This window comes from Amphiura filiformis, chromosome 17, assembly GCF_039555335.1.
Source record: "Amphiura filiformis chromosome 17, Afil_fr2py, whole genome shotgun sequence".
NCBI classification, from domain to species: Eukaryota; Metazoa; Echinodermata; class Ophiuroidea; order Amphilepidida; family Amphiuridae; genus Amphiura; species Amphiura filiformis.
This window is the reverse complement of record NC_092644.1, coordinates 34,492,268-34,515,557: the sequence shown is the minus strand read 5'-3', so window position 1 is coordinate 34,515,557 and position 23,290 is coordinate 34,492,268. Positions and strand designations below refer to the sequence as shown.

General features: G+C 36.5%; 1 protein-coding gene across 4 annotated transcripts in view; it reads left to right on the top strand.

The window, feature by feature from the left end:
- LOC140137681 (uncharacterized) overlaps nt 1-14,314 on the top strand; it is a 38,558-nt gene extending 24,244 nt beyond the window's left edge. For 2 of the 4 annotated variants that reach the window (XM_072159437.1, XM_072159436.1), the window contains 7 exons: nt 3,299-3,508; nt 5,109-5,318; nt 7,724-7,870; nt 8,712-9,013; nt 10,493-10,583; nt 11,899-11,967; nt 13,679-14,314. In XM_072159437.1, the coding sequence (XP_072015538.1) occupies nt 3,299-3,508; nt 5,109-5,318; nt 7,724-7,870; nt 8,712-9,013; nt 10,493-10,583; nt 11,899-11,967; nt 13,679-13,818 (1,169 nt within the window). In that variant the 3' untranslated portion in view covers nt 13,819-14,314. Of the gene's footprint in view, nt 1-385; nt 497-3,298; nt 3,509-5,108; nt 5,319-7,723; nt 7,871-8,711; nt 9,014-10,492; nt 10,584-11,898; nt 11,968-13,678 lie in introns of all 4 variants that reach the window. The other 2 variants (XM_072159434.1, XM_072159435.1) reach the window with 2 other exon arrangements.
- The last annotated feature ends 8,976 nt before the right edge of the window (nt 14,315-23,290 follow it).

Here is a 23,290-nt window from a genome sequence, read left to right as displayed (position 1 = left end):
TGAATTGGCTCCAGGAGCCAATATAACAAATAACACCAGTAGCGGCAATGAAACATCAGGTAGCGCAGAATGCATGGCTTCTATCTTCGCTTTTGTGTATGCATGACAGTTATCTATGTACAGTATATGCATGGATGTTCTCTTGTGATCAATGCCCAGCATACTAAATTTTATTTTAAATTTGCACTGAACTCCAACTTTCACATTGCTGAAATTTAAGGCCTTCAGGGAGGGGGGGGAAGAAACTGTATATAATGGTATAATGCTTGTATATTTTGTTTTTTTATTGTTAATTTATCTGCATGGATTATCTAAATTGTGTTTCTGCAAAACTATATTGCTTTATAACATGCTTACTGCTTTCTATCTTTCTTTAACATCAAAGCTGCAACAAATAATGATATTTTTGTTGAAGACAACACAACAACAGTTATGCCTGTCACTGAATTGGCCCCAGAAGTAACTGTAACGAATAATACCAATAGCAATGAAACAGGTAGTGCAGAATGAATGCCTTGTATCTTCCCTTTTATGCATTGCAATCCTTTATGTACAGTATGCATTTATGTTTGTCTTATGTGTTCGATGATATGCCTTTTGCATAATAACTTTTATTTTAAATTTCTATCTACGTAACACAACCTTTCATTCTGCTGAATTTTGTTAAGGCCTGCATGGAAACAAAAAAAATGTTTTGTGTGACCCACAGTTGTATATGTTTGCATGTTTTGTTTATTTTGTTTTATGTGTTATTTATCTGCATGGATTCTCTAAATCGTGTCTCTGTAGACTTGCAGTGCAACTACTGTATGTCATGTCATATTGTGTTGATGCAAACTTCAGTGTTTCTAACATGGACAATTAATGGTGTAATTACAGAATCTACCCACCCCCACCCCCCCTCCAAGTTGGGGTTGGGGTGGAGTGTATTCTGCAATTACACTAAATCTTGGTTAAACCAGTCTATATGAACAACCGGTGCCTCATATGCATGTTCTCCTTGCATGTTTATTTTGTTGGATTAATATTTTATAAAAATGTTGCAAGATACAAAAAGAATACTTTCAGAAAAATAGTCCAGCAGTTTCCAGGATTAGCTCTGGATATGTTGGGACAAGTTACATGTATGTAGGGTACTGAAACATATCACTTCATTTGCACCAACACAGTGGCATTGCTTCACTAATCAGTGTGACATAGTATTTGGTACATGTTGAATGAAAAAATGGGAATGAATTTTGCACAACAAGTAACTACAAGGGTGCAATTTTTTTGTGCATCAAAATTGATCCTCACAAACTTGTGTAGCGAAATCAAGAGAATCAGGTAAATGTATTATAATGTGGCATATATTTCATTTCATTTCATTTCATTTCATTTCATTTTATTAGAAAAAGCATCGTGGCCCTAAGGCCAAATTGAGCAATTTTTACAATCATTAAAAGACATCAAAATATTACAAAATTACAAATACAAAATATATAAACAACAAATTTAAATTCAAATAATGCAAGATAAGAGATGAAAAATATTGCACAGTATATAAATGGATATTGCTACATATTAAAACATCAGCATGCAGGTGTGAGTCGGTTCCGGGAGTCGGTGTGGGTGGAAAAAGGGTACACAGGTGAAGGGTGCATGAGTGCACGCATGCAGATGCACGAACAGTGGCATGCCAGCACTCATGGTCCCTTCATCTCTGAACACATACAACACCCAACCACCACAGAAAAACAGCCACTCACACCTGCACACCCCTACTCACACACACACCCCCACAACCCTAATTCACACCACAGCCACACCACACATATCACTGGACTCAAACAAACTCCAAAAACACCTGGTACTCCCTCGTGCTCCCACTCACACATACAACTAAAGAGATCATATATAAATTATATAAATAATGACACCTGCATACATGTAATACATCAAAACTGTTTAAAATCACTAAAAATGGCAAGTGCAAAAGGATAACTACTGATTCAATAAATTAATAAAATATGGTACTGGACTATTAGCAAACCTGGATGTTCTGACTGGAATTTTTGATATTGCACTTGAATTATGGAGATTTCTACCATGGGCTTCAAACCTAGTGGGGGAATGAGATGACTAGTACGAGCATTGGTTGATAGCCCTTCAGCAAATGAATGACAGAGTAATTCTCTTCTGTTAGTTAAAAATCAAGATTGCACGAAGTAATTGCATCATCATAAGATGTATAGTTCCAACCAAGTATTGTCCTACATGCCCGGTTTTGGATTCTTTCAATATCAGCAGATTGTTTTGATGTAATACTTGAGTGCCAAACCACAGCAGCATATTCGAGAACTGGTCTAAGGTAACTTTTAAGAACAATGGTGAGCTCATCTTGAGAGAAGCCAAATTTTTTTAAAGTGCGAAGCATAAAAAGACGCCTATTGGCTCTGGTTAGTATGTCATTAACCTGGGCGGCCCATTTTAGGTCATTTTGTAACCAGAGACCGAGCACTTTCGCTTTGTCAACATAAGGAAGAGGCTCATTACCAATTCTCAAATCTGTGTGTAGTGGCTCTGATCTACCAAAATTAACAAGTAGAGCCTGGCATTTGGATGGGTTTAATTTAAGGCTATTGTTTTTGGCCCACTCAGTAAAATCATTCAAATCATCTTGAAGACAGCCTTTAACATTACGATGACGGTTCTCACCAAAGGTCATGTCATCAACGTATTTCCAGTATTGTGATTTGGCATCTGTGGCAGCATCATTAATAACAATTTGGAATCCAATAGGACCCAGTTTTGTGCCTTGAGGAACCCCCCCTTTGACCGTAACATACTCAGATAAAGAATCATTGAATTTCACACACTGCTGCCTGTTGTGCAAAAAATCACAAATCCATGGCACAATGGTTCTTCTCACACCAACTTCGATCATTTTCTCAATTAACAAGGTGTGATTGATAAGATCGAACGCTTTTGAGAAATCTGTCAGAACCACTGTGCCAACGTTGTGATTTTTTTCCGCACCCTGGTGGAGAAAATGCATGAGATTAACTAAATAATGGCTGGTAGAAACTCCAGAAACATTGCCAAACTGTTTGATGTCAATAAAATGTAGGCATGACTTTAGAAGAATCAAGTTTGATTCTTGTAAACTAAGACTACAAGAATTTTGGACAAGTGACTCTTAATTGCTTATAAATGTACAATGTTAATATCAATTGCTCTGTTGAATATCAAGGAAGTGGTTGTGATACAAATGTCATAAATTAATTTCCTTTACAAAAACTCTTTTTGTTCTTCTCAGGAAAATTAACCAAGTGTAACAAGGCTCTACTGGAAGCCAGCGCAGGCAAAGCACTCATAGGGAGTTATGTACCACAGTGTACAAAAGCAGGGGAATATGAAACAATGCAATGTCATGGGAGCACAGGATACTGCTGGTGTGTGGATGAAAATGGTGAAGAAATCCAAAGGACAAAAGCTGGTCCGGGATCAGCACAGCCAAATTGTGAAGGTAAGACAAAGAGTTTATGCCTAGGAATTCCGTTTTCTGTAAATTCTAGCCATCATGTAATGACTCCTTAATGCTGGTTTCATACTACCCTGCCGCTTGCCGCTGAGCGGCGTGGCGCACACGCTTTGCAGACAATCGGACACAATCAGGCTTGTCATTGGTTGAAACGCTCTGCCGCTTGCCGCAGCGGCAAGCGGCAGGAAAGTCTGACGGGGGCATAATACCCTTCAATCCCCTGCTGGATTACATTCAGCGCAGGGTTTGCAGTAAAAGTCAACAAGGATGTTTCACCAGATTAAGCACAAGCAGTGACTCCTATAAACGTAGCTTCTTTCACAGAATGCTGAAGGAATGGGGTGGTTTTCCTCAAAACATGCATCATTGAGCTGCGTTCATTAGAGCAGTTCAAGGAGGCCACCATATCACTCTAAAGCAGTCCAGCATCTCCATATACATAGTCACCTGTACAAGCACATGTACATAGCTTACATACGCACCACACCATCCTTTGTCAACAGCACCCCCAAAGCTGAATTGCCCATTATGATTGAGTTAATTAATTTAGTAAATGGTTACACTTTTTTACATTTGTTTAGATGTTTGTTTGCAAGTGTTATGAGCATCATTGGTGGATTCCAAGCAAATTTACCACATGGAAAACAAGCAATTTTTTTTATTTAACTCTCTGGGAAAATTCTAGGGGCTATATACATTTGCATGTACATAGAGAAATGTATTGGTTGCACTTTTACACCATGTAGATGCTGTAAATTAAATTGTGGGATAGGCTTTTACGACGGGAATTCATAACAATTAGTAGGTTTTTAGCGGGTTCGCCCGTCGGACAATCGGTCCGTCGGACAATCGGTCCATGAGTGGCCAAACGGTTCCTGGTAAGCCGTATACTTCTATTACAGTATATGCAGTCTACATGTTCTCTGTTGACAAGGGGCAGTCTTCATTGAACAGCTCTTCCTCAGAGCGAACAAACCTTTAATTTAGCAGATAGGCGAGGTCTGCTTGTTTTCTGTTGACAAGGGCCAGTTTTCAGTGGACAGCTCTTTTCAGAGCCACCAAAACTTACAAAATCAGCAGATAGGCGAGATCTGCTTGTTTCTGTTGACAAGGGGCAGTCTTCAGCAAACGGCTCTTTTCAGAGCCACCAAAACTTACAAATTCAGCAGATAGGCGAGATCTGCTTGTTTCTGTAGACAAGGGCAGTCTTCAGCAAACGGCTCTTTTCAGAGCCACCAAAACCTTTATATTAGCAGATAGGCGAGATCTGCTAGTTCTCTGTAGACAAGGGGCAGTCTTCATTGAACGGCTCTTTTCAGAGCCACCAAAACTTACAAAATCAGCAGATAGGTGAGATCTGCTAGTTTCTGTTGACAAGGGGCAGTCTTCAGCAAACGGCTCTTTTCAGAGTCATCAGTAGACAAGGGGCGGTCTACATGTCTCATTCTTAGGCACTTTGTCCTGAAGAAGTCAGAGCTACTCCTGACGAAAGCTTGACAGTTCTAAACTTGTCCGACGGCGAACCCGCTAAAAACCTACTAATTGCTGTAAATTAACTTTCCTCGCAAAACTCTTATTCTTTCAGGAAAATCAACCAAGTGTCAAAAGGCTGTACTGGAAGCCAGTGCAGGCCAAGCTCTCATAGGTAGTTATGTACCACAGTGTACTAAAACAGGGGAGTATGAAACAATGCAATGCCATGGGAGCACAGGATACTGCTGGTGTGTGGATGAAAATGGTGAAGAAATCCAGGGGACAAAAGCAGGACGAGGAAACCCACAACCAAATTGTGATGGTAAGAGGTTATGCAAATAAAGGAAATCTGTTTTCAGTTCTGGCCATCATGGAATGACTGAATGCTTTTAGTTTCCCCTTTGTATGCTATTAGTAGGGATGACCAATGAACCATCAACTTGATTAGAACACTCCCATAGACATGGAGGGAGCTCACTGTGCACTGCTTGCACAGACATTTCTAAATTGAGCTCATTCTTTTATTTTTCATAATTTTTCTGTAAAAATTGGAGATGTTAATGCCAATTATGTTTTGTAACTATCCTGCAAATTACAGCATCATAACTTATTTGGTTTTTCTGTAAGTGTGAGTCAAAATTGGTCAATCACCACAGTGCGCTTAATTGCCAGTGGCCCAGTGTAGCACTGCTCAGAATGGCACAAAATATTCAGATGAAAAAGATCAGGTGAACACCTTGACCTACTGAGCTGTAATTTGGCAGAGTTGTTGTTATTACCTCTATCATACCCTCTGTAAAAAGGAGAAAAAAACGGACAAGTAGATCTCGAGTTAAAAATTAAATCACCAGCTTCCCTTTGGAATTTCCAAACACCTTTCGAATCATGTTAAATAGACACCTTTCTGAACATAAATGTGAAGTTTCATGCTCATTTGTTGTATTATTCACCTGATCTCAACCCTAAACATTTTCTTATATTTATACCATCTGCACTGACTTGCTGCTATACACGCACAGGAGCTGTACTTTTAAAATCTGGCGCCTAATCAATAATGAGTCTTTCACTCCATTGTTAAAGTACTGTGCTCTCTGTAGCATATGGAGTGACCAGGCCCTGGATGTGATGGTTTTGTAGCACATGACAGTATTCATTCAAGCCTATCAAGGTCTGTTATTAGCCACTTGCTGAATGGCTGGGCATTATCAGCTATCAAAGAGATACCTTATGCTGCTGCCAATCACAATAGAGGTTAAACATTTTGTTAAAACCCCAGAAGTGATATCAGGATAAAGCTGTGCATGTTGGTACTTGATTGTTTGGATTCCTATGTTGAAAATCCCTTGTAGTAGCCTACATTAGTATTTTTCTTATGTGTAGTGTATATTGTTGTGGAAAAAAAGTTCACCTGGACTTTTGATTTTGTGCCACTTTGGCCATTATGGATGATTTTTGGCAAATGTTTTCTAAAAGCATGATTTCAGTGCCTCGGTTTGAAGAAATACTTAATGCTATTGACTAGTAAAGTGCCATTTCATACGAAACCCCCTTGATCCTCTCACAAAACGCTTGTTTCATGTTTGCATATATATATTAAAATAAAGAAATATAAAAAGGTAAATATATGCTTATACCAATTTTGCTCACATTGCTATATTTAGACTTTGTCAATTTATTGCGCTCCAATGACCGGTCAGAATGGGAAACTTTGAAAATTCATAATTGAAAAGTTTTTGACCGATTTTGACCATTTAACCACCAAAATACTTCTGTTGATGAGTTCTTTCCAGAAAACAATCTTTTGTAGCAAAAGGGGCAACATGAAATTATGATGGTCATCCCTACTATTAGTTACCCCTTGTTTGTTCACGAAATACAGGAAAATGTCAAAAAGTACAGTCTGGTGCCGTATTCCATGAAGCTGAAGGCTGAATGGAATACAGCACCAGACCGTAGATATTTTCCTGTATTTTGTGCCAACAAACAGGGGGTAACGATTTTATCCTTCAGTGAACATGAATTCCAAGTGGTGTTTGACCAATGAGATTGCAGAATTCTTATCAACTAAAGTATAAAATGTGATACCTCCAATGGTATTTCTTTCAAGTTTTTCAGTTCTTTTCAGTACTTAAGATTACAAAAGTTATGATATTAGTATTAAATCTTTTTTATTTATTTTTTAACGCTGGAACCAAATATTTTGGGACACTTGATCCGGATTCCCCCTGGTATGACTCTGGTACCTCTCCAAAAGCAGTATCTGTATCAATATCTGTATTGTTGTACGGATAAGCATTGTGCAAAACAAATGGCTACCACAATAGTCATGATGTGGATATTTGCTTGAGAATAATTAAAGGACAGGTAGATGCAATTTAAAAGGATGGACCTACTGAGCTTCTGCATGTCTTCTGCACCTCCTAATACATCCCCGGTCGGGACACCTGAGTGTAATCCTGTGAAGGTAGATTGCAACGTGTCAACTTGTTGGTAGAGAAGAACGGCACTTGTTACATTTTGAGAGCGTACAATACACACAGCGGAAACATGGAAGTGTGGTTCCGATTGGCCAATTACGCATCAAAGAATCAATCGTTGCAGAGCGGCGCTCAGCAAAATCCGGCAGGGCGTGCATGTCAATCAGAGCAAGAGCCAAGAGAGGGCTGTACTTCTCCTGAAGCTATAGTGTAACATTTAACATTGTGTTTGTTGTATATTTTGTTATAGTTTCAAAAGAAAAGGATCTCTGTCCGTCAACAGAAGGTATGTTTGGCATCTGCATAGAAGAATGTAGTATTAATTCAGATTGTACAGGAGAACAGATATGCTGCTCCAATGGATGTGGTCATACATGTTTGAATCCAGGACAAAAAGGTATGCTATTCTCAAAGAGGGTAATGTGATAGTAGACTAAATCCTTTGTGTATACTGAGCATGTATTTGTGTTATTCTTGTAATGTAGTGACGACTGAATAACTTAACAGTCATATCGGACTCATAGAAATATTGTCACTCGACTTTGATTATGACAGGGTTGCACAGCGACAATGCCTGGTAAATAATTATGTTTTACAGGCTGGGAAACTAAATCAATACATGTGTATCTGCTATGCAAGATATTCAGATGATAAATCTTTGGATACCGGGGTAGAAAATGATGAATATCTCCCGTAATTTTTGCTTTCTAAAGAAGCCAATTGTAAGGCTTACACTTGAATATATGTGTTGAGAGAACATGATAGTCGCTAGCGTGCATATTGACAAACAACCGTGCCTTTTGAAATAAAAAACTGACAAATATTCAGATTTTTTATGTTCAGAATAAAACAAATGACAGCTGTTCTCATTCGTAAACACTCGGGTTACGGAACATAACACTGTACTATAGCGCAGAGGAACCACTGGTGGAGGCAGTCAAAGCAGATGATGTACCAGGCTCACTGACATCTACAGAGGTCAGTCAACAAGCTATTGTCAATAGCCTTAGTTGGATGTCCCTCTGCCCATTATGTGTCTCAAAACTATTCACAGGTCGGAACAAAATGGCCACGCGTGGCTGTTGAAGAACAAGTGGATTCGATCTACCATCATGGTGATTTCTGCCATGAACATATCGGGGTGATAACAATGTGTGTTGCGCTCTGCTGTTCTAAAAATGCATGTTGAGGGTCATCAGCTTTTGATGAAAGATATGTATATGTATTGTTTTCTGCAGAATCTACAAATAATCAGAATCCTGTCAACAAAGCAGCAGCAACAGTAAAACAAACAACAACAACAACAACAACAAATAAACCAACAACAGAAAGAAGAACAACTAGAACACCTACAACTACAATGTCTGCAACCACAAAAACAATACCTAGCACAACTACACAGAGAACAACAACTCAGAAAGCAACAACTGCCAGAAGGAGAACAGAAACAACAGAAACAAAGTCAAAATCAACAACAGCGGTGCCTAGTAAAACAACCACTCAAGATGTACTTGAACCTCAGGATTCAAGAAATATAGAGGTGAGTCGCATGTACACAGATAATTTGACTGCTCAGTGCCAGAAGTGGGTAAGTGTAATAGCTGCCGTGTGAACATTTGACAATGTACACACAATATACTGTGTGTACATTTGACAATGTACACACAGTATATTGTACAAATCTACACATGGCAGCTACACATGGTAGCTATTGCACTTACCCACTTCTGGCACTGAGCAGTCGAATTAAGCCCTCACAAGTAAAGAGGTATAGAATCTGTACATTAACCCTAACCCAACTAAGTCTCACTAAAGCTCACTATTAAAACCGCTCTGCGTGCATGCATTCCACGTGATGCAATGACGCAATCAGCCTAAGTCATATATACCCAGGGAATTGCTGCCCGGGGCAGCCTAACCTCGGTAGCTACAGGTCGGTGATCGTGTGCATGGCATGCGAGGGGTCCCGGGTTCGATTCCCGGGGGTACCAAGTGACTTCTTTCTTCACCTTCTCTCCTTTTTCGTTTCTTCTTTCCCTTCCGATAGCAAAGAAACGACGGGTAGGGTTAGGGTTAAAGCCAAAATGTACGATTTCTTTCAAATTTTAATGTTCTTCTTTACTCAAAATGCTGAAGTACTGACGCGAGTATAGTCCCACCTTCGAGTAAAGTCCCACCCCCAAATTTTTGAAAAAATTCAGAAATTTTTTTTAAGTTATTTATTTTTTCGGCTTTGGAGTGTCCCAGGACCTAGACCTAAATGCTAGGATCATTCATGGTAGACCTAAAAAAAAAAAAAAATTCAAGATGTTTTATTTTTAATATGAAAATTGATACTTTGTATTCATGTCATACTCTATTAATGATTTCAAAATGCATTCAAATTCAATGCATTTTGAAATCATTAAAAGACTATGACATGAATACAAATTATCAATTTTCATATTAAAAATACAAAACATCTTGAAATCCTAGCATTTAGGTCTAGGTCCAGGGACACTACAAAACCAAAAAGAAACCCATTGGAAATGTCCAATAATATGAGTGATTTTCTGTTTGTCTTTCGTACGGCATGATGGGCGACACTTGGGACAAAAATTGTTGCCTTATTTTATATCCTCAACAGGCCCAATGAAGGGACTCACAGGTGTGCAACGATGCCTTGTGTCCGTATAAATTTCACCTGTGTGTCCTCGATTACCCCTATTTTTAAAGCACATATTGTGCAAATTGTTTTTACTATTAAGCCTGAAATTGAATGAAAACTGAGGTATTAGCAGCCCCAATGACCACTCTCTCCATATAGACTTGCATGTAAACCTGATGAAATTGAAAACAACCTTGTACAAAAATGCTTACTAATAAATTAAGAACTAACATTTAGTTTGGCATAAAAATTGCACATTATGTTTTTCGAACAGAAAGGTATGTCATGCAATATTTCACTATAAGACCAGTCCTTTAACTAGTACAGGTATAAATTCATACTAAAGCAATATATGTTTCTGTATTGTTACAGTTACCTAGTGGTGGAAATAATAAGACAGCTGCTGCAAGTGTAAATCAAGATAAGAAAGATGATGTCACAGTCTCATACTTATCTTCAAATGGTAAGTTACATAATAAAGATAAAAAAATAATATTGATTTAATGAAATAATAAAATTTTGGCATTTCAGAGGACCTTTTAAATTTGTGGACACCATATGTGACATGATCAAGGGGAATGAGTCGCATGTCGACCCTGGTCGAAAAATAAGTTTTACATATGTTTCTAAAGAGGACAGAATCTGAAAACCCATATTGATACGACTTTTCTTTGTGAAGTTACGTCGCCTGATCAATCGCTGAAAACAATATAAAACAAAGGAATTTTAACACTTCCGTTGCCAATATCTCAAAATCAATATTAGCGACATCCGCGACTCATTGCCCTTGATTGTGTCACATATTAGCATATATTACAGGTATGCCATACCTATGTGTCGGATTCAGGGTTCATAAAGGGCTCTGTTTTGAGGCACATGTAGGTTGCATGTTTCAGAGCCTTTTCGTGGTATATTTCCAAATATTGCTTCTACTGTGCTTACAGCACTGTTGTGAAGAGGGTCGCGGCAGGAAAGTGAAGAGTGATGCGGGTTTTGTCAGAAACTTTCATGAACATATTTGCAGCTTTATCAATCAAATAGCCCAAATCAAAGTCTTATAAATTGCATAGCTATTTCTTATCTTATTTGAAAAGGGTGTGATCGTTTATTTTATTCTTCTTTAGGTAAATATACCCAAGGGCCTTTCCAAGCTTACTCACACTATATTTTTAGAGGACTTGACTTTTTTTTCTAAATCCTCTATTTCTTTAATTGGATTCTAATTAATGTCTGTTCTTCTGCTTTTTTGGGCCTGACTAGATACAGAAGCAAATGTTTATTTATTTTTGTTATGTTCGATACCAAGTAAAAATAATGCTTACTCTTGTCACATTTTTCAAGACTGGTGAAAATGTAGCGTTTATTCAACACATTTGCTCTTACAGAGTAGCCTCAGAGAATATTTGGGAGCAACAATAACTCACCTTGTAGTGTACACATCTGACGTATTTATAATAATCTCATAAGACTTGCAGTTTTGGTCAGTCAAAAATGAAACAATGAGGTTATTCACATCATAGTTACTCACATCATGTTGCGGGGTTTTTTTTTTGGGGGGGGGGGCAGCTTGTAGTCAAATCACTAACTTTACTAATGGTTAGATTTCCAGAAATTAGAAGCGGACTTGTATAATATGTCATGTTCTAGAAACTTGCATGTATATGCAACAAAATGAAAAACAAAATGTTATACTTCATATTCAAATTCATTTTTTGTGTTTTGGTCAAGATTTTGTGGAATGGCCTCTAAGGTTAAGTCTCCATTTTGTCACCTTCTAGGTACTACAGCCTCTTCCAGTAGAGAACAGATAAATATATTGTACTACATTTTCAATAGTGATGCAGGAGGTATATTGTCTGTATATAGTGATGTAATAGCTTGGTGTCATATAAAAGTGCCATATGCATTTTGATTTTACACAATTTTACCTTCCTTTTGTACATATGTATACATATAGCTGATGCACATTTTCATTATTTTGATCAAGTATATGACTGCTGGTACCAGATATGTTTATTTTGCAATGCTCTAGTATTAAAAGTGCATTCATGTTGTTTACTTGAATTAAATCACATACTTACCCTGTCCTTTTGTGTGTATGTCTATGCAAGTGATAGTTAAAGCTGTGTAAGATATTGAAACATTTCTTCCCTAGTTATTTTTCTATACATGTTATGTTGCCAAAATATTCTTTCTTTTTTTTTGTTCTCTTTTTTTTATATTGCAAGCACTATAATCTGATCAGCTCGTAATAGGCGGGACTCATAACATCGTGCATTGATATAGAATGACGTACATACATGTACGGCTGGACGCAGCACCTACACGAGTTGCGCTTTGCGTATTGAGAATTTACGCAAGCGTAAGTTGGGACTTTATTGACTCGCGTAGTAACAAAAACCAAATAATTCTTACCTTTTACCGAGCTGATCATAGTATAGTAGTAGAGTGCTCCTAATTTGTGATGTTGTTAGATAAGCTTTTGTTGTGTATTGTATGTACAATATACTTGTAGGAAAGAAGATTGAAACCCAGAACGGTAACTAGGTGTGCTGGTTGGGTAACCAAGCTTGTTCACAAAAAAAAACACGAGACCAGCAATGGCAGCTTCTATATGTGCGTCAAATTTTGCGATCCGCTGCAGCGTGCAACTTGGCTTGTCCACGTTTCACAGTTAAGGGCTTGGCAAAGATTGTCAGAAAATAAACTACAGTAACTGCATATTTCATTATTTCTAATTTTACCTCGTCAGCTTTTTGAAACCTGTTAGTTTGTTAAATATAAAAATATTGCTGGCAGCATACCTTAGTATATCGCCCCCTTTCCATGTTGCTGGTCACAGTATACCTAAACATGTAAATATATACATGATAAATCGCTCACATACATCATGAAAAATCAGGTGATAGGGAAAGGACATTTTGAATGTCTGCTAACAGTTTTGATGATTAGACCTACAGCTGTAGCAAATTGAACTGAATTTTACCAATCTTCACTACAAAATATTGTGCCAAATGTTTGTTGCTTATATTTGTGACCGTCCACCATAAATGAGCCCAGAAGTTGGCCTTTCATAAAGTTGAGATTTTAATCAAATTTGGAATGATCATACCTGAAGTTTCAAAATGACACTTCAACCAAATATCCTGAAATTAAGTTACGTTTCTTAAAAATTTGCGCAACATTGAGAAAACTGGCCTGAAAGTTATCAAAATTCTATTATTTCTCTTGAAACCAACTCCATAAAATGTCACTTTTTAATTATTTTTTAGTTTTTGTATAGCTGTGTAACGTTGCAGCTGTGTAAGAGAAGTATGAAATATTTCAAATCTGTGAAAATATAATTTTTCTCAAAATATGACATTTTTTGATATTTTGCACTGTAGCTCATGCAGAATCACATTTTTCTACTTCTGGGCTCATTTGTGGTGGATGGTCACATTTGTGCATTGTGTTCAATTGTATATCACAAGTGAATATATATGTAATATTAAATCATTGATAAATGGATATCTCACTTCTAAAGCACTAAAGTTGTCTGCATTTCTTGTCTTACAGGTGCCCTTGTTGCTGCCATGTGTTTTGGCGTGCTATTCCTGGCAGCTGTGTGTGTCTTAGTTGGCAAGAGATGGTATGAAGGATACCAGAGGAGGCACTACAACAAGATGGACTATCTCATCAATGGCATGTATAATTAATAAGAAGCAAAGTAGACTTGCAGAATATTGGACTTAGATCAGTATTAGGTGGTGTAGTTGTAATGCAGGTGTGTGGAATAACAGGTCTGTAAATGGAAGCATCAACGGGCAGCCTGCAGTAGTGTTACATTCACACCAGACCTGATGGAATTTGAGTTTCTAACCACATTGCAGGATCAGTTTGGTCAGAGATATACATACCTTGCCCATTGCAGGACAGGTTTATCTCACAGCAGGTCAGGCCCGGCTATTGGCGAAGACTGTAGATTTGTACAAGCAAATCACATTGTCTGTATCAGCAAAGCAGCTGTGTAAGTGATTTTATAATCAGGTAATACGTGAATAACAAGAGGAAATATACAGTACAAAATAATTGATTCAGATTAGGAAGAATTTGGCTATGGCAGGCTTAGAAATTTTACACAAATCCATTTGCGCGCAAATTCGCATACGTAACGTAACATCCCAACAGTCGGAGAAAATAAGTGTAAAAAGTTTTAAACGATGATGATTGCTATCCTGAGAATTGATGAAACATATCTTTGTTAACATTTGCTGATAATGTCCCAGTTTATAATTGAGGTTCCATTTGTTAGTGTACATAGATAGTCTAAAATTCTACACATTTTCACATCTACATGAATAAAACTGCAATTTTGCTGCAATATCGACCTCCGTATCGAGTGAACTAGTGTAGATTTGAAATGTACTCACCCATTTTCTGGTAACCCCACTTGAAATTCACACTCTGTGTGGAAGATCAAGGTCATAGGGGGTATATGGATATCAGATGGAATAGTCCAATGTAATGCAACAAGCAGATGCTAATCTGAACCAATTCTTTTGTACCTCTTCATCTAATTGTCAAATTAAATACAGCATATTTTGTATTCCACACTGTCTTGTACCTAGACCTCTAACTTATGTCTCCAAATAATTGCACCCTACATGTACTTTTGAATTTGAGGTGCAATGTCATTTGGGAGTATGAGGTGCATAAGAATGCTCATCGTTTGAAAAGTTGTATAGCAAATTTTGTACTCCACTTTGAATGTTGTATACCACAATAGGCACATTTTGGAGTGCAAATTGGGATGCAACGGTTGCAATCCATACAACCCCTATAGAAGATGTGATCTCTATGCCTTAATCTTCCACACAGGGAGTGTGAATTTCAAATGGCATTACATGAATGGGTCTCTCTATTTTAAGTGTATACCCTCTGTGTGGGAGATTAAGGTCATGTCTTTCATATCATGGGGTGTATTACATAGTGACGGATGACAAAACCAGGGTGTTTTATATAGTGACAGATATTCAGATTGTCAGTATATGTAATACACCCAACGATATGGGCTGTATGGATTTCAACTGAAATATACGATGTGATGCACTGCTTAATTCAAGGTCTGCCTGACTCTGGCATGGGAGCATCATTACAATGATTGATGAAGCATGTGTAGAAAGTCACATTTTTCTAAAGAATCATATGTGTGCAATTAGGTATTAAAACTTTATGTGATGTAATCAATGATAGTGCTGCATTTTAAATCTTGAGATATGCCTAATTTGAATGTTGTTTTGGAATTTATTGTTTTCAAGAACATGGAAGTTATCCTATGTCAGAAACTTTTGAGTTCAAGTTGATGGAGTGTGTAGCATAGCCTGTATATTAGCTGTGCCTCTGTTTGATACCTTGTTTATTATTGAACCATATGGGCTATCCATGCCAGGCTTTTGAATGCGTTTTACATGATTGTGATTCAACAGGCTTGTATGGATTACCTTTGTAATTGGACCCAAACAATAGAAACCTTGAGATTTTATTAGAATTCAACTCACAAGATGAAAGTTTGATATATATTTTCTGAAGAAGTATTAAGTTTCAGTAAGTTATATTTTCTGATAAAGAATTAAGTTTCAGTAAGTTATATCTAACACTTTGCCGAGATGCGGAGGATTGGATGCACATCAGAGCACAGTTTACTTATTTAATCAGCATTGACGCATCGACTCCATATCTTAAGTACCTTGTAACATTGGTATCTGGCATAACTAAGCATTACACCTTGCCACTTTGTACTGCTCCATTTGGGGGGGCTTATATTTGCATATTGCATATTAATTTTTTTTACAAACCTTTCACCTTTGTGTGGGGACTACCTTAATTACAAACCACATAATTCTAGTTGTGCACCGAGCAGTCAGTAATATCAATTTTATACTGTATTTAGTTTTTATTTTGCCACTATTTTTTTTTCTTCTTCTTCCTTTTCAATTTTAATTTGTCAGTTTTGGGTATAGACGAATCCAACGAGCCAAGTCATGGTCAGGATTTGGTCGGCCATTATTGGGTCCCCGCAGCACCTAACTGGTGCTGTGACTGCCCAATTGGGTGGATTCAAGCCGCTTAAAATTCGATGTTAGATTCTTTTGTGTTGTAAACTGTCATCATTCTTTTGTCTACGTGTAACACAGGTGATAGAATGCAGTTTAAAATGCCCTTCAAGGCCGCACCATTTCACATTTTAGGTGAGATAGCTGGGTCTCCGTCGCGGCTATGGCTGCCATTGAGGTGTAGGAATGCGTGAAATTGGATTCGTCTATAACGATATCGATATGTATATTTAGACTAGTATCAAGTCAGGATTATACAGCTTACAGAATAAAGCTGTCTAATCCCTCAATGAAGTCTTGATAATAGGCTAATTTAATACATGCTTATGTGAAGTATAGACTCAGTGTTGAGTGTAATACAAGAAGGTAGTAAATGCTTTGTTGTTATTATGTACTTCCTTCCTTCCTGTATTCGACCGATAAGTCATTTCCTGGTGTAAGCGGGGTGTCTAAGTGTCTTATTTTTATGTATGTATTATTTATATTGAAGTATAATATAGTTTAAGCAATGGAAATTATAGATAAAAAAGTATATTTTATGATTCAAATCAGTTGATTAAATTTGAATTTGTATAATATATGAAAGTTTTATTTAAAACTTTGCAATAAGTGCTTCTCAGATTAAGTTAAGGTGTACTGAATTAAAGGAGTATTTTGTGATCCTAGCATACTCTTTTTATGACATTTTTCAGTAGATATCCACGAAAAAAGTTTATTCCCAAAATTTCAGTTGATTCCGATTTTCGTTTGCGAGTTATGCATGATTATGTGTATTACACTGCTCCATAAACAATGTGTTGTAATTTCAACGAAATTTCACAATATCTTTGCTAAACGAATTAATCTGCAAGAGGTTTCCAGCGATTTAAAAATCTCAACTTTTTTGAGAAAAGTGGGGGGGATGATGCTGTGGATCACAAAATGCCCATTTAATGAAATCTTCATGTACGGCACATGAACATTTTAGTGTTGACATTGTAAGAGTCAGTATTCTGTTGCTCTTGTCAAGAGTATTGTCTCCCAAAGTTGGGTTTTCTTCCAGGAGAAATGTTCATAAATACATGTGGAATTATGGATGTCTTTCATGTTGTAATTATGGTATTAAATGTACATGTTAATAATATCAAATTTTGCAGGGGTAGTGTATTTATATTGTTTTATATAAATATTATAGATATTGAAAACAAAATTATTCCGAACCCAATTACCATGAAGCAACTTTTATAAACTTGGTTTGAGTTTCTGTTTTTGAATAGATAAAGTTTAGTGTGCCCCTAAAATGGATACAAATAAGAAACAAGCTGTGTACAAACCACAAAATTAAAACCAGAAAACCGGTACTTGGCTGCTATGTTGATGCATGCATGGGGCAAAGATTGAGGGAATTTGTGTTTTGCTTGAAATGCACCCGAAACTAATCGGTGCTTGTGTGTAATACTAGACACTCTTCATGGCGCAATGTACGTACGGACTGCGTCTAAGGAGCAACACAATTTGTTATAGTTTGATTATCACACAGAATTGTTTTCGTATGTTTCCACGTAATATCAACAAGGACCCAAATACCCAATTTTTTCCCCCATAACTGGCTGGGCTATTGCATGTGGCAGTATAGGGAATCTTGGTTCTCCTTTTAATTCTGTGGTACAAACACAGCAAATAGAAATACGTTGGTGCTCAGCAGCTGCAAATCGTTTAGGTTTACTCCTTAAAAGGTTCTAGTTAGACTAGCAAATCTTTTAGGTTTACTCCTTAAAAGGTCCTAGACTAGCAAATCTTTTAGGTTTACTCTTAAAAGGTCCTAGACTAGTTATAGGTACAGTAGTGACAGTTGTGCTGTAGGAGGGAAGCTCTCTCTGGTATAAGTTTAAAATTTGGCAATCATGAAGCAAGATTTGTCTATTTTATGGAACACACATTTAATAACAGCTATGTTGACGCAACATAATTAGTATACCCTTTCCCTAATTAGCGCTCCTTGTGTCATACAATGTTTAACCATGTTAATGGGCTCATGGGTGCAAAATTGTTTACATATTATATAATAAGCATCCCATGTAATAATTTTGTTAAGTACCCGGTGGGATAATTAGGTCAATACGGTAACATACCGTTAGGAATAGGCAATGTTACTTATCCAAAGTAGTAGATATTTTCATGTAAAGAATTTATAACCAAAATATGTACATAGTAAGTTTTATTTCATGCATGTTGTATATGTAAAATATAATTTATTTAAGACTGTATTCTTTGTGTACCATTTTGATGTAGAATCGAAAGCTTTGGGTATTACCTTTATATAAGCTTAAAAAACTTAACCTATTCAACTTTCAAGATAGGGGTTATACATCCTACAGAATAAAGGTGTCTAATCTCTCAATGAAGTCTTGACTATATACTAATTTCATGTATACTTACTTGAAGGATAAACCAAGTTGTTGGGATAATTTTGTATAAAAACTGCTCTCTGACTTCATCAGTGCAATAGTGGAACAACTCAGTGCCACGTAGACTGTTTTTTGCCCCATTAAGGTGGTGCCAAAGTTCAAAGAAGTCAAATTTTAGTGGACTCAGCTAGTTTTAGAAAAACACTTCTCAATTTTGTTTGTTTTCCAGATAGCTGTTTGCTTCTTTTGCTCATCTACATCATCTAAAGCATGTTAAGAAGTGAAGAGTCTGGAATGCAAAAGTGTATATCTGACTGCTGCCTTGTGTAGTTTTTATTGAAATTCACTCTGTGTAATTGATAATATACATTTATAATATCTTAGGGAGGGTCACTATAAGAGGGTCACTAATTATTATAAAGGTGAAAGAGTATTAAACAGGTTGAATTTTTTTTTAATACACAAGGCTGCACATGGGCACTACTGGGCAAATTACCTGCCTGTAAAAACTATTTTGATTGGTTAAACTAGCGCTATATCATGTATTGAGCTAATCATAGATATGGTAAGAATAGTCAGTGGGGCTGAAGGGTGTTAAGCCTAAAATCTCTATTAAAGAGATTGATTAGCTCTATTTCATTGGTTACTCATGATTATATCATATAATTAACCAATTGGAGACACTGTAAAACATGCAGTAGTGCCCATGTGGTCAAGTGTATGTATGACTTTTCTATATAACAAGATCAAGAAAAACATTTTCTATGTAACTGCTGGTCGGTGTTTTTGATATCCCATCCATATCAACTGATGGAGTGTATACAAACAATATTGCATTATGGTTCTTATATGTAAACACAGTGTGGACTTGTTGTACATAATAAACTTGTGTTGTTGCCCATGGTATATAAATGTGTGTGATCAATACAAAAAATTAAGTAAAGGAGCATTTGGTGATTCCATTTGCAATCCATACACCCCTATATGGAAGACATGGCCTTAATCTTCCACACAGGAAGTGGGTTATCTGAATAGGTGACTCTATTTGATATGTACATCCCTTGTGTGGGAGATTAAGGTCATGTCTTCCATAGGGGGTATGTGTATTTCAACAGGAATATCCCATTTCTAAAGAACTTCTTTCTCGGGATTTCTTCAGTTTTTGTAGATTTGAACCACAGAACACAGTATTTTTTTTCCTTGTAACAATCTTGCATTTAATGAATGATGATTATTTGTTATCACTGTAAGAATGAACTAAAATTACAACTTAAGTCAAATGACCTTAAAGGAAGTCTTGATTCATCGTAATTATTGAGGTTAAACAACACTGGAATCATGTGAAACAAGATCTTTGATTGAAGATATTTGCAAAGCTCTGATCAAATACTGGGAAAATATAAGACATAATAATAAGTTTATTTATAAGACATGATAATTATGCTCCTTTACTTGCTGGTAAAATGCAGACAGCATAAAAAAAGAAAGGTTTCAGATACTTTTCAAGAATCTGTTTTAGAAGTTGTGACAAAATATAAAGAAACTTGATGACTCAGCGGCAGAGAGACATATGTCCATTTGGCTATTCCAGTTGTAATCCATACACCCAAATGGAAGACATGTGGGCGTAAGCACTAAATGCACTCAAAAAGGACATGCATGCACTGTGCATTGAGTGAATTCATCCATATCAAATTAAAGCCATATACATGTACAAAGTGGTTAAATGGGCTATTGCCAGTTGAAATCCACACATCCCCTATGAAGGACATGAACTTGATCTCCTACAAAGGGAGTGTAGATTTCAATTGGAGTCACCTATTCAGGTCAATCCCATTTGAAATTCACACTCCATGTGTGGGAGATTAAGGTGGGTTAAATTTTCAACCCATTTTGCACACACGACACTTGAATGTCACACAAATTTACAAAAATCTGCCTAAATTATAACTTGTCAAAAAAATTGTATTATTTTTGTTTGAATTTTATCCAAAACAACAAATCACTGGCGTGGCAACCCTGCTGTCACCATGTATGTTTGAACTCAAACATATACATGTTTCAAAGGCAACCATAATGTATGGCAGCTAAATGGACATTGAATAAACCAATTTGGTGATATTATGCATTAATTGAGTTAGAGAGACACAGTCTTTATTAAAAACTGATTAGCTGTTAAGAAATGTCACAAGAAAAAAGGCTTCAATTTTTCAAAAAAAATGTCAGTTCAATTTTCATTTTATTGTAGCATTTAGTGGGGTTCAGCAACTTATTTAAAATCAGTGACTTGACATTTTGGTGCTTATTTTGAAAATTAGCCAAAATTTGGCAGGATTTGGTGTGTCTGATGTGCTCTCAGGTCCCACAAAAAATACTGTGCAAAGGTGGGTGACCGACCCCTTAAGCATGATATTCTTCTGATTTCAGCTGACTGAGATTGATTAGAGAGTACTAAAGAACCGAATAAAGAAAATCTCAATGAATAGAAGTGTCACTTTCTGGTGTCTAATTACATTGATAATCATGTTAATGAAATCTCACATGGCAGTTGTGCATTGTTCAACTTCAAGGGCAATTCCTGTGCATTGTTCAATTTCAAGGGCACTTTCTATGCATTAATCAACTTCAAGGGCACTTTCTGCTCATTGAAATTGTCTTTTTTGTATGTGCAGAATGTGGCAGAGATCTAAAAGTGCATGTTCAAGTGACATGTAGTACTCGTATTTGTAAGATTCAAATTACTGATAATGCAAAATTGATTACAAACTGGATTTTGTAAGAGACTAGAACCTTTCTTTGGGCTATTCCAGTTTGAAATACATACACCCCCTATAGAAGACATGACCTTAATCTCTTAACAAGTCTTACACATGGAGTGTAGATTTCAAATGGAGTCACCTATTCAGGTAACCCCATTTGAAATTCACATTCCCTGTGTGGGATTTAAAGGTCATGTCTACCACAGGGGGTGTATGGATTTCAACTGGAATAGCCCTTTGCTGTCTGCAATTATATGTGTTATGTAAATGTGTCTGTAAATGTTCAAATATTATATTAAGCTAAATACCACAAAGAATCAACTACACTACTCAAAACATTTAAAGGATCGGACTTCTTTCTTAGAATTAAAAAAAAAAATGTCAGTAACAGTCAGATAAGTGTGATTCACAGAGGTCGGTATACACAAGAGTCGCATTAGTGTACATGTTCACGTAACCTCCTTCAACTCATTTGCATAGAATTGGATACAGGATCGTATTCTGATTCGTCGTGCCTTCTAACCTGTTCTAATTAGCATACTTTTGGATACCTCCATATTTGGTATTACCTAATTAATTATTTATATCTCTATGTTGTTTACATAGTGACGTCATTAGAGCTGGTCACTGGTCAAACATCCGACGAACGAACGTTTGCAGTTTTCTTTTTATTACTGTTATATCGTGAAATACCATATAGCTGACGTGTTAGTGCAATATGATAGGAAAATATTTCTGGTGATGACCCCATGTTCACATTGGCTAAATAAGCTGTATTTTCGCTGGAAAGGGGCCGGGACTTGTCGGCCATTTTGTTTGCAAAAGGCATGTTCTTCTCCCGCGTTACCCGGAAGTGGCAGCACCAGAACAAATGACGTCATTTCTGGATTTCGGCCGGATCAGTATACGCATAAGCGTATCTAGGTTTTACTAAAGTAAAACATCTTTGGTGTGATTTCATTCAATGTTTCGGTAACATAACACTTACACTTCCAAGTACTAATGTCCCATGACAGCGGAAAACACTTTTATCATACTTTCAGAACAGAAATGAAACTAAGAATGAAAATTAGGACGGTCAGTTTCCTTTAAATATTTTGAGTAATGTATATGTTAATACATGTAAGTGCAATTATTTTCTTTCTTGATTATTATAGAATAACAGTTATGTACAATAAAATTGTTTCATTTTATATTTTATTTTCTTTATTAACACTTGGGGATTATCATGACTGTAGTATCTTTACCAATAATATATCTTAGTGTATTATTTGCTCAATGTGTTTACTGTTTATACATCCAACTGTTTTAAACACATTTTTTGTTACTTAATTTAGCATTTAGAAAATATATACAATTTATGATTTTTGTCCGTAAGAATAGTTTAATTTTGAAAACAAAACTAGGGAAAAATGCTAATACAACTACAGCAAACCATGTCTTAAATGATTTATTCATATTGTAACCTAAGCTTAAAGACTCTATCAGTGATTTCTCAGAATATCATCAAATTCAGATTTTTTTGTAGCGAATGGGTGCACTAATATACCCTGCAAATGATAATACCAAACAGGGCATACTAAGGGTAAATTCTGAAACAGTTGAGAAAATTCCAGCAATCCTATTGGCGCTTAGCTGTGTTATATGACATGACACAACATAGTTCAGCAAGTCAACACAATAAGCGTACCCACTATTTGAACCAATCGGAGGTCCATAGCAACAACAGGACTGATTGAAGTGTTTAAGAATGAGAATAAAGGTATTGTTTTTAGCTGCTGTCGTGCATCTAACGTCTCATATAGCATGGGTGACACCGTTATTTTTGGCATAAAACAACTCAGCTTGGCCTTGATGTCACCTGTGCTATATGAGACGATAGATGAAATAAAATACACTTTTAACATAATCATACAAATATTTTTTTAC